Below are 14930 nucleotides of genomic sequence, written 5' to 3'. Positions count from 1 at the left end.
CTGAAGCTCTATCCTAACCATTGTAGTGTTGCAGACATCACCAGAGGATATGCTTAAAGGAAGGATTCTAGCTTAGCACCAAGACTGGGGTTATATCCTTGGCCTGAATCCAGCTGTATCCTGAAACAACAACTTTTTAACAGACCTAACTTCTCGGTAAAACTTGTATTAAAGTGTTGTACATAAAACTTAGAGATACAAGCAAAAAGTCATTTAGCGCAAGATGAATATGATTAAGAATCTCCTGTTCTTTACTACCTTGTTCTTTGACAACCTTGTATCTAAGCAAACGAAATACAGTCAAAAAAAAAAAAACACCACCGAAAAACAGGGAGATCCTGTATTTAAGAAAAAAAATACGTTCTGGGAGACAAAATAGAAGAACAAATAGATATCTGGGAAGGATATTGTCTGCTTAATGTACAGGCTTGAAAGATGCTAACACCTTCAAGTCACATTTCTTTCTAGCTTATCTCTGTATTCTTCTCTTTAAATAGAGATATTGAACTCATTTTTTGAGTTACTCTGAGCAGACAGATTTCTAACTATTCTGTAATATGTTTTGCTCTGTTAAAATGTATTTGAGGAGTATCAGAAAAAAACAGGCTGATGAAACACATGAAAAAACACTACTCCTTAATATATTAGGAATTAAAGAAAGTGATAATAAGGAATGGAGAAAAAACAGAATAGCTTACTCAAACTTGCCCAATTACCCAAGCTGTTCCTGAATTTTTCAAGATTTAATAAAAACAGACCTGCCTTGTAGTTGCCTATGGTTTTGCCTACCCCTCTGCATTGAGCAAATAAAAAAATTACCCTCCTTCAGAATTTACATACCAGTTTCATTGTTACACTTTGAAAAGAAAGAATCTGACATTCCAGAAAAACCTATCCAAAAACAGCGAGTGCAACTGACTTAATAGTGTCCATCACTACGTTTTTTGTTTGTTTGTTTTGTGTGTAGGTTAGTGTAATTAAGAATCATTGATAATCAAACCTGTTCCACTTAAATTGCAATTAGGTGGAAGATAACAGCACATTGTTTCTGGTAACATTCTGAGCCAGGCCAGCAAGAGACTCATTAGTACTAAAGAAGTTCTTTAGACAGGAACACAGAGCTGTCTGCTGCAAAGTTAATTTGGCTATGCTATGGAAAAATACGGAAATGAATAAAACTGTAGCCAAGACAACTGGAGAGGACTTTGAAAGCCAGGAGGAACTGCAAAATAATTAAGGTGTAGGAAGGAAGAAATAAGAATAAGGGCAGAGCAGTCAGAACAACTTGGATTGCTTTGCAAACAGTGTCTATATGGTGAGACAAAATGTGTTTTAATACAGGCATACATATTTCAGCGTAAGAAATACAGACTGAAGAACCGTTCCCTGGAAAAGAGCAGTTATGAAGTTAGAGCCATCATGAAGAAAACAGAACATAAGCCATCCGCAGTTCCATGCTGCAACAAAAAGCTGATTTTGTATGTCACTGACAAAAACAGTATTGATACAATGCATGCCAAAATCTGGTGTATCCATTTTAAAGACTGCTGGAAAAATAGAGAGCTTGCAGAGGAGAGCTACCAAGATTTAGGGTTTGAACTTCTTAAACCTATCAAAAAGACTGAGCAGAAACTTGATTTCTGCTCTTTATGAAGAGAAAATAAAGAGTACTAAAGGGAATAAAAGCAAAAGAACAACCAAAGGCTGGAGGCTGCTGTAAGACACAGTCTAATTGAATTTAAAAATAAGGTAGACAACATACTGGAATTCAGACTAGGCTGATCAGGTGATCTAAATTTTCCTTTGTAGCCTTAAATTATAGTAATTTACTAAATTGATCAATAAATAAATGCTATGGAAAGCAATCGCAGCAGAATGAGATTAAAAGGCAATGTATACTAAACCAGTGAACAAATCTGTAACTGATAAGAAAAGAATTTGTCTCCTTCTTACTTGAGCAAATAATAAAAAAGATCGCATCTAGCCACTTTAAAAAATATTTAAAAAGTAGACCTGAAGGCCCAGCCAACAGACACATGTCCCACTCTTATGGGAAAGCATAGCTGGATGCAGACACAGCCAAGGATCTTCCAAGTACACTGATGGCTAGGGCAAGAGAAAAGAAGAATTTGTTGATCTAGGCACACTTCATGAACCTGCTTTTACAACTCAGATTACATGGATAGTACTAAGAAGCTTTACCAACTCATAGAAGAGGTGGTCATATAGTGGCCACAAAATTCAAGTAACACTTAGAACTTTTTCTACTGAGTCGCCACTTAACCAGGCAATCCATGTCATGTATTTCTGCTTTTTTAGGAACATAACTTTGTACTTGTTCTTACTGAACTGCATCCTAATATTTTAGCATTCCATTTCGTCAACATCCATTCTAATCCTACTCCCATGGTGCTTAAAGCCTCTCCCAGCCTTAAGCATTTGCAAATTTTATAAGCATCATCGATATTTCATAAGCCAAGTCAGTAATGAAAATATTGAATAATACTGGACCCAGAACAAACGTAAGTGGATTCTACTTCACACAGCCTTCCAGGTTGGCAGTAAACCACTGATAACTATTATGATTTCTATTACGATTTTTGCACGTACTTAGTGCTACAAAGCTTCAAGATCAGATTTTTATTTTTTTTTTTGCTAAGATTATGATTGAAATGTAGCGCTTTACAAAGACAAAAATGGGACTTATTTGATCATATTACTAGTATAAGTAATTTTTGTCAATGACAGCTGCATTAAGAAGGAATTCAAATATTTGGAATTCTCAAGGCCAATTTTTTATTGAAGGACAGTCATGCTAATTGTATTAAAAATAAATCCTACTGACTATTTAATTTCCCCAAGAAAACCATGCAGTGACAACTCTCTATAGAGAGCTTTACTTTCATATGTGCTTTGCTTTGTAGAATACAATAAAAACCATAAATTTGGAGGAAATCTTACCCTATTGGATAAATAAAGAGAAATTATTTTATAATATAAAATAGAATTGTACTTGCCATCAAGACAGGAGAAAATACAATACCCCCAGATAATTATCTAAAACAATCCATTTAGTGCATGTTTTCACTGAAAATTTCTGTTCACAACTATTAAGGATGTCCAGTCCCCAGAAGGTGGAGCTAGTTAGCAAATCTAAGAGGGATTGCATTGTTACTTGAGAATAGAACATACATGAATGGGCAAATATATTCTCATTTCTGTCCTTTTATTTTAAAGCAAAGTTAGTGTTAAGATCAAAGCAAGTTTATGACAGACCAAGGTCTTTGAAAGGACAAAAGCGTAGGAGAAATCTTCATAGATGCTCCATATCTTTGGTCTGCGTTAAAAATCACTGTATGTCAGTTATGATGTTTATCCTATTCCAAATACTCCAGGCAGGATATAAAACATGGTTATCCACTAACAATGCACGAGTCTCTAAATATCTATCAGAAACACTTACAGCAAATACTACAGCTTATAAGTTGTGCCTTGAATCAGAGAATCACATTTATTAAACCAAAAAAAGCACTGTATTTTGAAGCTTATGAGTAAACTCAAACTGGAAAATTGTCTTGTACGCAAGGGATAAATACGGAATATTAATAAAATTCATCAAGAGATAATATGTGTAAAAAGAGCTTTAAAATCCTGATCTAAATTCATGTTTAGATTATCCTGATTTACCTTACTCTGACATTGCTCATGTGTGAGGGTACTGCTTGGTTACCAGACACTGCTTACACATCTAAGAGTCTGGGAGAGGTGCAAGATGCCCACTTGAATTCCTTCTTCATGAGAAAGCCTGCAATCAGCTCAGAATCAGTTGTTGCTCTGAAGATGCAAGGCTAACCACAGCACAGGACTTCTACTACTGAGACTGATGATAGTTTGGCAGAATCACGTAAAGAAGCAAATGGTACAAATTATTGCTTTTGTGTCTAACACATTCAAGTACTTACAGAAGCATTGATGCTTCAGATGTCATATTTATTTTAACTTGAACTTGCAAGACTTGCATCCTCAACAAAGTGGAAATAAAAGTCTTTCAAAAACACTTCAGAATTAACTGAATGAGTAAACACTTCAGAAAGGACATTAGGAGCAAGAACATAAGCTACAAGGAGACCACAGGGTAACTGTCAAGTTGCTAAGATGACACGGGCAGCCTGTCCTGTACGGAAAATTTAGCATCCAAACAAAGAGTAAGAGCCTGGTGATGAAGCAAGGAAACTCATTTCAAAAACAAAGCTAGTCAGTTTCTGGATAGGAGAGTAAAACAAGGCAGACACATTAAAATGGAAAATGAAAGGATGAAATTGAAAGAAGAAATACTGTCACTATACAGTTAGTGTGAGACTAAAACATGAGTAAGTGCAGCTGAGTTACTAGTCTGCTTCCATCGCCGGACAGTTGTGGAAGTTCAATTTATGAGAAGATTTGCTCTATGGTTGCTGGAAAACATCTTTCAGTCCCACATTCTAACATGCCTGCACAGGCAAATAACCTGCTGAGCTCCCAACTAGTCATTTTTACATGCTAATATTCAAGTTGCAATGTGTCAAACTGCATGTGAAATTTCATAAAGTTTGGCAGAAAAGCAAGGCATTTTCAAAATCAGACCTGCTGAACTGTTCATTAAAAAGTGCTGGTAATCAAATTGGAAAAGCCTTAGGGCTTTGCAATAGCACTCCTATCTCAGTTTACACTGGCAACAGAGTAAAAAAGCCAATTCTATCATTCCTGTCTGCACCACCTAAAAATCTGTGGAAATCTTTGATGGCCTCAAGTGACCTCAAAATTTAAATGGTATGAAGTTAAAAACTAAATATGGAATTAAAAGCAGAAGAAAACATATCACCACGCTTTTAAAAGGACAAAGGGACCTACACACTTCCCATAATCGAGGTAACAGCAGCTATTGAAGACTTAACCATTTACAGTATCTAATCACTTATTCCCTTAATACCTGAATATGCAAAGCCCGTGATAGGATTGAAATAACAGAGGTCAAACGATATAAGTGAGTTGACGTGTCAACATCACAAATTGAACGTGTGATACAAAATCTAATGGCTTAAGAAAAAAGGCAAGCAAAAAAAAAAAAGAATCAACCAACCCAAAATAGTAACAATCCCCTCAAAAACAGGTGGTGCAAACAGAATGAACTATGTAACCCACACGGTTTGAATTTATTCTTCCAGGATAGTAGCACACTTCCTATTTGTTTCTTTTCCCATCCAGCTCTTTGAGCCCAGTTAACTCAAGAATGAGGGCTATGCTCTGTGAGAAGGGATGAGGTTTTATCCTTGTAATTCTGCCACATTTCTTACCAGAACATCACAAACCTGAATAAGTCTTCCTGGTGTTTCTGCAGTTAGTGTCATAGCAGTCTACTTCGACCACATAATTCTGGTGTCATGGGGAATGATTTTGAATTCTTGTAGATTTCTCTCTCCATTCTAATCATCTGAGACTTTCTACACCGTCACATAGACTAATAGTGAAAGTTGAAACCATCTAATCATGCATATACTAGTGTCTCAGCAGCTTTTGTCACACTGAAAACAGGAAAAGAAGGCGACGGCAACAATAGACAATGTTAAAGCTAATCTAATGTACTCAAAACATAAACCTTGCTATGGAAGTGTTGTACAACCAGATGTTCTGATGTCTTGTTTAAGAAAATACTTTGTTCGTTCAGTTAAACAGGTAAAGGAAAGGAAGACTTCTAAAGCTTTTGTCAGTAGCTCAATTACTGATAGAAAGTATTGCTGAAGTGGTTATCTTACATTCTGGGCTCCATATAGTCCAATTATTCAACCTATCAAAAAGAGAAGGAATATACAGGAGTGAGAGGGAAAAGAAAAATAGTGGAAAACCAGAAGTAGTACATTAAATTTTGGAATCAGAGTTGATTCAAAGACTATTTTATAAGATTAAGAAAAAAAAAATCTAAGGAAAAGGAATGGAAGAGTAAGTTTCTGAGAACTATTCATTTCCTCAAAACACAGTTTGCTAGTTAAGGAGCAGACTAAAGGAGAATTTTACATCTTCCCAACTCAATGACATTTTTAAGTAAATACCCTTCTTCCTGAAGATGCCATCAAAATTAGACAGTTTTGTTTCACATTTCTATTGGCAATTGCATTTGGATGGATGTGATTCCCTAGGGCACTAAAAGACAGAAGAGTAATCTAGAATTACAGAGTCCCCAGCAGGTACCAGATTACTCAAAAAAAAAACAAACATATACCCATAGCAATATGCCTATGAACATCCTTCATTTGAGCTAGGAAACATGGCACCATTTCCCAAATGCTCTTGGTTACCTACAGTGAAGATTACCCTTGACCAATTCATCTGCCCAGCAGCATAGCTTATGACTCCTTAATTAACTTCAGGCAAAATCCATGTGCAACCACAATGTTAGTTTAAATTCTTTGAGACAACTTGGTGGATTTTGTATGTAGCAGGTTAGGGAGTACTCACACAAACAGCCAGTGGAGGAGCAGCTGGGTTTGATAGTACTGATGGAGAGTTACAAAGAGCAGCTGGAAACAGCAGCCTTTTCTACCAGTACAGCTAGATGTGGAGATCCATCAGGGACTGTATAAGCCTAGGAGCAAACTACTGCATTTTATTGGCATCTAATTCTCCTGGACAGGCTTTCACATTCCAACTCAAAAAAAAAACAAACAACAGTAAGGCAAAGGTAAAGAGAGAATTCAATGTTGTCAAGTAATTCTCCAAAGCAAGCCAGTCTCAAGTTAAAAAAGGTAAAAAACCTTTCCTTTATAATCCATCTACTCTTCCTGATTTATCCTGCAGAGAAATCATAATCCTGCAAGTGATGAAACCATAGAATGTTACCTTGGTAACTGATAACTCCAATTCAGTCTTAAGAATACACTTAAAGGTCAGACTGCATGAAAAGTTATGCTAAGGAATGTACAACTCATGTTGAAAGATAAGTACAAGAAAATGGTGCCACCAATATTTCACATTACAAAGATTCCATAAAATAAATATAAGCATGTTGGGAAAAAAAGAATAAGATCATAGAATGTCAGCATTGAGATTGCAAATATAAGCCTATATTCACAAACTCTAAATATAGGTTATGGTAACATCTGTAGTAGCAGGAATATGCTATTGCTCAAAAACATCAAATTACTGTCATACCTTTTTCTACCATCTAAAATGAATGCGATGCATTCTTTGCAATCTTTTCATTGTTATATGTATATAAAAATTTTCTATTGTAACAGGCAGGTTCAACTAATATAAGCAAACATTTTATCCCATACTTTAAGGCATACTTTTCAATGATTTCATCAAATCCCTGTGTATTGCTTATTTTTCTTACAAACAGCAGCACAACTTTTCTTAGGATCAGCTCCAGCACTGAAGCAGTTTCAGACTCAAAGATCCATGCCCATACACTTGCAATACTACTCAAGTAGATTATGCTCATATTACGGTATAATATTTAAGCGCAACATATTGCAAACTTTTCATGTATGTGATTTTTGTGCATTTTACGTGCTAAAAATTCTAAAATTTTAGAAACGTATCTGCATGCATAAGCATGCCATTACTTCGTATCTAAGAAAAAGTTATGAACCAACGCATCCAGGCTTCAAATATAAAACGGAGGAGAATTAAGGCAGAATTTATAGCCCCAAACAGTATCTCAACTCTGTGTAGGTGCTTCATAATGAATCTTCAGAGGTTCACGTCAAACTTGAGAGAAAGACAGAGAGAAATAAAACACTGTCACACAGAAGTTAAGCATGCAAAATTCTGGACCCAAAGGCAATGGTTTTTAAAACTATCAGGCAATCAAGTTTGGTACACCCTTGGATAGTCCTTCAAAAAGCTTTTAAGCAAGCCCTACACAAGAAAGCAATTTTAAAACAACTCCATTTTTACATGACTTCAGAACTCCTATAAACTGTCAAAGTCATGCCATGATGCTCTCATGAAAACACCATTAGAATGATGCTTTCCTCAAACAGCAGAACATGAAATCAGTCATCTCCCCCATAAATCTTCTGCATTTTGCACTTGATCAGGTGTTGCAGAACACTCAGCACAACTCAACAAATACACTGACCCTACTCTCACAGAAAAGCATTTGCACTGATTCCAGAGTCACAGAGAGGATCCTGAAGTGTGGGATACATCTAAGAGAAGAATCTATTCCAGCACCACAGGCCTGTCATCTCCAGAAGGCAGCTTCTCAGCTGAACAAAATAAGTCTATAATTTTCTGACCATTACAATTGTCGTTATTGCTTACCAAGAGGTACTTCTCATTCCATTTGATAACTTACTATAATACTCAAAGGGAAACTTAAGGGGTTTTTGATTTTGTGAGCCAAAAGCTCTAATCAGTATTTAGTTTGCCTGTGTAGGATGTGAGCCTGAATCAGAGCTAAGACTTAAAGCTTTTTTTTAACTACAATGAAAGACTCAAATAGACTGATGATTCTGGTTAAACACATTTTATGGCTTATACAGGACAACAGCGGAGATATGCAGAGGGTTGAACAGATTGAGGGAAAAAACTGTAAACGTTCATGTTGCTAAACATGTCTATCTCTTGTTTTTATGGAGAGTAAGCATCCAAAACAAAGAATAATCCTAAATCATGACTTTTCCAGGCTGGGTTAAAAACAAAAGTCTCAGATTTTCTTCTTTAACTTGAAGACCTTTTGACAATTGGAATACAGATAAAAACAGCACATGCGACTCTAAATTCCCGCACAATTGCACTGTAGTAACATTGGGGAAGGTTGGATGAAAGTGTACTACTGCTTTATCTGCAAAACATTTTTAATAGACATACTGGATTTTAGTTTTTCTCTATTACTACCTAGTTAACAGCATGGGAAAGAGAAGGGAGTTAAGCACAAGAACAAATATTCAATTCAGTTCTTTTAAACAAAATCGGTATGGTTTGGTTCAATTTCTAAAAACTGTTTCAAGCTGACAACTACATCTACCTCACTTAAGATTTTTTTTGAATCTTCTTATCTGAAGGTCTGAAAAAATGTGGAGAATTTCTCCAAAAAAAGCTAGTTGTGTTGATATTTTGCACATGTAAGTCTTCACTACAAAACAAAGAAGATGGTATCTCTAACATTAGAGGGATACTTACCTATTAGACAAGCTCACAAAAGCAAACATGAGAAATACTCTGGTCTCTGGACTATTCATACAAAAACTTTTAAAACAAGTCCAACATATCTGGCACTGAAAAATAAGAATTCCAAGACGCCAGAAGAACTCTCTCATACTGGTAAGAAATGTTGACTTTGCAGCTGCTTTATATATCAAGATTACAACCAAAATCCACTGCACAAAGCAACAGAACTGCACAAACAATATACAGATGAAAAAAAAGCTTAAATTCTTGTTATGTAAGAAAAAATTACAAAAGAATTCTAATAACATTAAAATCCTTGATATAATATTGTCATTAAAATATGGGGAAAAGAAAATGTAAAGGAAAATATAGGATAAAATAGAAGGTGTTTTCGTTTGTTTCTTTTTTTAATGAGCCAGTTATGTAAAACTTCATAAAAAGTGTTTTGTTTTGGTGGGGGGGTCATTTATTGAATAATAGCACAAGAGTCTGCTTTCCTTACATCTGGTATATCACTAAACAGCTGCTTCATTTGTTGCAGCACGCACTCACACTACAAAGTCGCTTGTCAGACTTCCAAAGCAGATCTTGACTAATGAGGAATGTAGCCATAGGAAAAGATCAGAAGATTGGTGCCAAGGTCCTGCTGCAAAGTCATCTTAGCAGCATCTCATAGAATCACTCTCTACATAGCATTCAGTATTGACAAAGATGAACTTGTGCATTCAGGGAAAAACTAATTTTAGCAAATGAGAAAACGTATCTGTATCTCACTTCAGAAAAGCAGATGGGTTTACAAGAGAATGACACTCAAATACAATGTTCAACTTTTCTTTCAAGTTTCCTATGGGTTAAGGTACATCCCATTTTTTTCCTCAAAGTGGTATTCAAGAAAAACCTAAAATAAATTAATCTGCATCAGCCTTCAAAGCAAAACATTGTGGTTTCAAAAGGTTTTCATGTAGCACAAAAAATTGAGCATGGCAAGCAGTTTGAGTGCACAACTGAGATGCAATTTGATAAAGACTTCCATCATTCAATGTTATGGCTGTGCAAAACCTTTCTATCAGCACTCTCATCAAAGACACTATTGACTCCTCTATCTCATTTTTTTCTGTGGCTTTTTCTATTTGTATTTACTCTAGTCAATGATTAAAAAAAAAAAAAAAGGTTGCTTACCACCTGCATGCAACACCTTGCAATCTGCTGCAGAGGGGTCGCTTTCACCTTCTTTAATTTTGCTGCTGTTGTCTTTTTCAAGCAGTCTGTCCACCATGGCAATAACACAGTTTAAACTCTTCCCAACGTTGGCCCACACCCTGTCCTGAAAAGAGCATAATTATTGCTGCACATTACCAAAAGATAGGGAGACAGTATCAACTTCTTATTAAGACCTCAAAATATAGACAGAGATGTGAAAAATTACACAAATATTAGGTATTAGCATATTACTGATTTTCTCATTCTACAGCTTTTTAATTGACTTTTTTCTTGCAGTGTAAATTAAATGCCTGAACTGTAACTGTGTTACCTTATTTTTTTGACACCAGAATAAACATGTACTTGAAACTTTATATATGCATGCAAAGTTATCTGTTTTAGGTCCAAACACGGGGACGGGGAACTGAGCGGTTTGTTTATTTGACTTCATACAGTAATAGTATAGACATTTAAGACCTTGCTAAATGAAATCTTGTGCGCAACTACGTTTTGCCATTGTACTTGGCAACCTCTTTTAGATATTTAACATATCCTCTATTTTACCACATGACTTAGTCTGCTAAAGATGTAAAAATTAAAGTATTAGTTTTAGCAACTTGCCGTCATAACACATTTGAGGTAACACTATTCAATTTTGTCCTGCACCTCACACACAGTCTGCAACCATGAGTCAATCCACTGAGTTTATAATAAATATGAGAATTACATAAATAATAGAGCAGTAGAAGAAAACCTGTACAAACAGAGGAAAAAAAAAAAGGGGGGGGGGGGAGAATGTGGAGTGAAAGACCTGCTACAGATCTCTATCCCAGTCAAAACCAGGACACAGAGACACAGGAAGGGTCCCCCTTCATGTGCTGGATGTTGCAGGGATCAACATACTCGCACCTACTCTTGTGGGGCTGAATAAGAAAAAGGAATAAAAAATAATAAAAGAAAAGCCATAACAGAAACGAGGCAGTACATAAGACTAGTAATCAAAGCTTCAAAAACCCCTACATGTACATGCTTTAACACTGAGTCATTCTGACACTAATGCAGAGTAACCATAGCTTGCTTTAGGGTTAAAAATGGAAAGATAAGATCACTGATCTTCTTTTGACTTTATAATAGCCAAAAGCATTACATACACATCAGGCCTTGAGGAGTAAAATGGAGTTTGCAAAAAGACAGAATGAGAGAAGGTCAAGGAATGCAACTGAAAACTCAAAGAAATACCATACTTCCATATAAGTGGTTACACTTGTAAACCTGGAAATTGGGTGAGGGCAAAGAAGAACTGCTACTAAGGCAAACTTTTAACATAAAATTTACATTCAATTTCATGCCACAGTTCTTAAGCCATTCTCCTGACTAGAGGGATCTCATTTTTCCCTGTTCCCTCCACCTGAGGGCACATACCCTGGGACAAGTGGACATCCTGCCCTGAGGGAAATGACACAGGTCTGCAGAATCTGTAACAGCACAGATCGTCTTCTCCAACTTTCCAAACCTGGAATTGGAAGGAATTTGTTGGGCTGCTGTAAGGGCGTCTAGGGTTGCAGGTGGATGTAGAAATCAGGGACAAGTATGGTCTCTCCCCCTTCCTGGGTAAAGGCATGCCTTGCATGTACTAGGAAAAAGGTATTGGTGATTTACAAGAGGAAGAAGCTTGCAGCTCTCACACAGAATAGCATTTTGTCCAAAAACATATTTTTAAAAGTACTGAGCATATAATGCAGTAACTGGAAATATCTGCACCCATACACATGAAATAAAGCCTTAAACCCAACTACCTGAAACTCACAGGCATAGATACAATTTAAAGCCAAAAAAAATTGCACAGGTACAGATTTTTTCACAAGTTAAATCCTATGCATACCTCAAATGTTCCTAAAACATCCAGAATATGGAAGAAATTATTGATTTCCACCACCCACAAGCAATAGTTTGGGGAAAATGATTATATGAAGAGCAATGAGGTGCTGCAAAAAGTAAAAATCCTGGCCTCAAAGAGCTGCAAATTTTACTGGAGAGTGGCAGAGAACTTCAGCCTCTTTCATCACTGAAGTTGCTGAGCTATATGAACTCAAGTTGTTCAGCGTGGCTGCAGCAACGTAATTTCCCTTTCCTCCCTCTGCTGGAGCAGTTCGATCCCAACACAGACAGTGTAGTTCTTAACGAGCGTCTGGAGTTATTGCGCAAGGAACACAAATATGAGCTCTTGTTCATTTAGGAAAGAACACTTCCCTTTGTAAGCCAACTAACTATTAGCCCAGCATTAAGATGATGTCTACAGAATATTCACACAACCGTTCCCTGAGGGTTTAGAAGCAAAATTCATAAACATCTGTTGACAGAAAGCTCACTTTTATTATCCTACATCTGGCCATTTTACATACAGGCAAGTGAGACACAGGGAGCAAGGACCTGTTCCAGAGCTTTCTCAAGATACATGGTTCTTAGGATTCAAAGCCATCATTACAGGCAGACACAATAAGTAGGTGTGTGTATCATTCATGATGTTCTTCTGCCTCCAATTATCGAAAAACAACTGCTTCCTGTTATTCTCCACGGGAAGAAATACATTCCTTTTACATTCTTTCTTGTACCTTTCTATTCCCGTGTTTTCCTGAACCCTAGCACACCTTCTGCGGCAATCTGCCTAAGAACTATGTCACAAGTGATAATCTCGCAGCATGTGTCAGGTTAAAGGACAAAATGCGCACACAGCCTCTCAAGTAGACATTCTAATAAGCCATCTGTGTGACGTGAGAGATGAGAAGAAAATAAGTATTATTTCTTGATAAACCAAAGTGCCAAGACCCTAGGCTCCACAGCAGGATGCTTATCCCCTGACACCAGTTCTCCCAGCAGTTGCGATAAGGCTAATTGGGTGGTACTACTGTGGTGTGAAGGATCAAGAGAAAAAAAGGTTTCCGGCTCACTCTCATCACTTCTTTAAGCTCTAAAGTCAAACTAATGACAAGAAAAATGGAAATCTGCAACAGGGCTTGACCTTGTTGGGATAAAGCAGACTGAGACAAGTCAATGGCACCTTGGCCTCTCCTACTTCCAAACTGTCCCTTTCACATACATCAATACACTTACATGCTTTACTTGGGCAAGTCTGACACAGCAACTACAACCCCCATTGCTACAGAGACTCTGTGCTTCTTTCAAGATGTAATGTGGGTTCATAGCCACATAGTACCTTAAGGCCCTTTCGAGGTATGCTCACAGACAAAGCAAATATTTTAACTAATGTGCATGATTAACACCCTCTTGTGGTATGACAGTGTTTTGGAACATATCATATGTGGATCAGTATTTCAGAAGCATGTCTAAATACCATGTCAGTATTTGCACATAACTTATTGGAAACACCATTTGATGTTCTTTGCAACTTCAACCATGTTAAGTAGTCAGTCAGAAACGTAGAGCAGAAACAGCTCCAAGTGGCAATGTGCCTACATTTTCTTGTATTATGCATGACAAAATGCTTTGTTCCCTCCTGCAAGGAGGTTCTAGGAGAGCAGAAGCAGCTGGCAAGAGAAGACGAGAGTATCTATCCAGAGGCAATCTAATACCCAAGTTAAATATTTCCATCAACAGCAACGCTTTTACTACTGCCTACGTATAGTGCACCGATATAAACAGCTCAATCCATACTGCTGTCAGCTAAAGTGGGATCAATATTTGTACTTGATATCAAAGCTGATATCATAGCAACACAGCATTGTTATGGAGAAGAGGAAGGCTTTTAGGGAAACTGCTCTCAGTGAAAGGGCACCCTGCACGGTTAAGAAGCTGGGAGCTATTCCTTACAGATAAATTTGGATGCCAGGGAAGGGGGAATCTTGTCAAGTTGTTTTAACACTCTGCCTTGAATTCGCTTTTGTGATGCAGTCTTCGGAAGTGAATGGAACAGGGTCAGTCTAAATAGTTGTTGGACATCATTGATTTAGACTTTGGGTAAAACTAAAACTGAAATTTCAATCACCAAAAGCAACTCTAGTGCTTGATAATAATAGAAAAAAAATCAAGAAAGGAAAACATAGTAACCTGCATACAAAGCAAAATTTGCTTCTTTAATCAGTTGTCTTTCAGAGTAGATCAAATATTTTTTAACTTTATGTGTACTTACTCTTACTATTTCCATCACACTAATGACTGTTTGATCATTAAAACTCGCATTATCCATTATGTTCATTGTCAGAAAGAGCTGAAAATCAGTGGAAGCCTAATGATTCAAATTTAGAGTAAAAAAATTTCTCCAAGATTTATACTGTCTCAAGTTTGACACTGATTCAGACTCAGTTTATTAACTCAGAAAAAAATAGACAAGAGATATACTTAATTTTAGCCAAGCAGGTAATCTTACTAATTCATCAAGAAAAGAAAAAAAACAAACACATATACTGCAGACTAATGCATTTCTGTATTTTAGTATTAGGGGCAAACACCTGGCAGAAAATAATCAATAAGAAACCAATGAAATAGAGTAAAGCTAGCTTCTCTGCAGTGACAGAAGTACTAAATGAAAATACAACTTGCACAAAAATGCTAATTCTCCC

The 14930-nt window shown here is 36.6% G+C and overlaps 1 protein-coding gene across 26 annotated transcripts in view; it reads right to left on the bottom strand.

The window, feature by feature from the left end:
• Window positions 1-14930, bottom strand: part of INPP4B (inositol polyphosphate-4-phosphatase type II B) — a 293558-nt gene that overhangs the window by 48457 nt on the left and 230171 nt on the right. For all 26 annotated transcript variants that reach the window (XM_050710635.1, XM_050710636.1, XM_050710637.1 and 23 more), the window contains one exon: window positions 10333-10477. In XM_050710635.1, the coding sequence (XP_050566592.1) occupies window positions 10333-10477 (145 nt within the window). The remainder of the gene's footprint in view (window positions 1-10332; window positions 10478-14930) is intronic.

The sequence above is a fragment of the Cygnus atratus genome, chromosome 4 (assembly GCF_013377495.2).
Source record: "Cygnus atratus isolate AKBS03 ecotype Queensland, Australia chromosome 4, CAtr_DNAZoo_HiC_assembly, whole genome shotgun sequence".
In the NCBI taxonomy this organism is placed as follows: Eukaryota; Metazoa; Chordata; class Aves; order Anseriformes; family Anatidae; genus Cygnus; species Cygnus atratus.
Note: the sequence above shows the minus strand (reverse complement) of the source record. Positions and strands in the feature narration are given on the sequence as shown.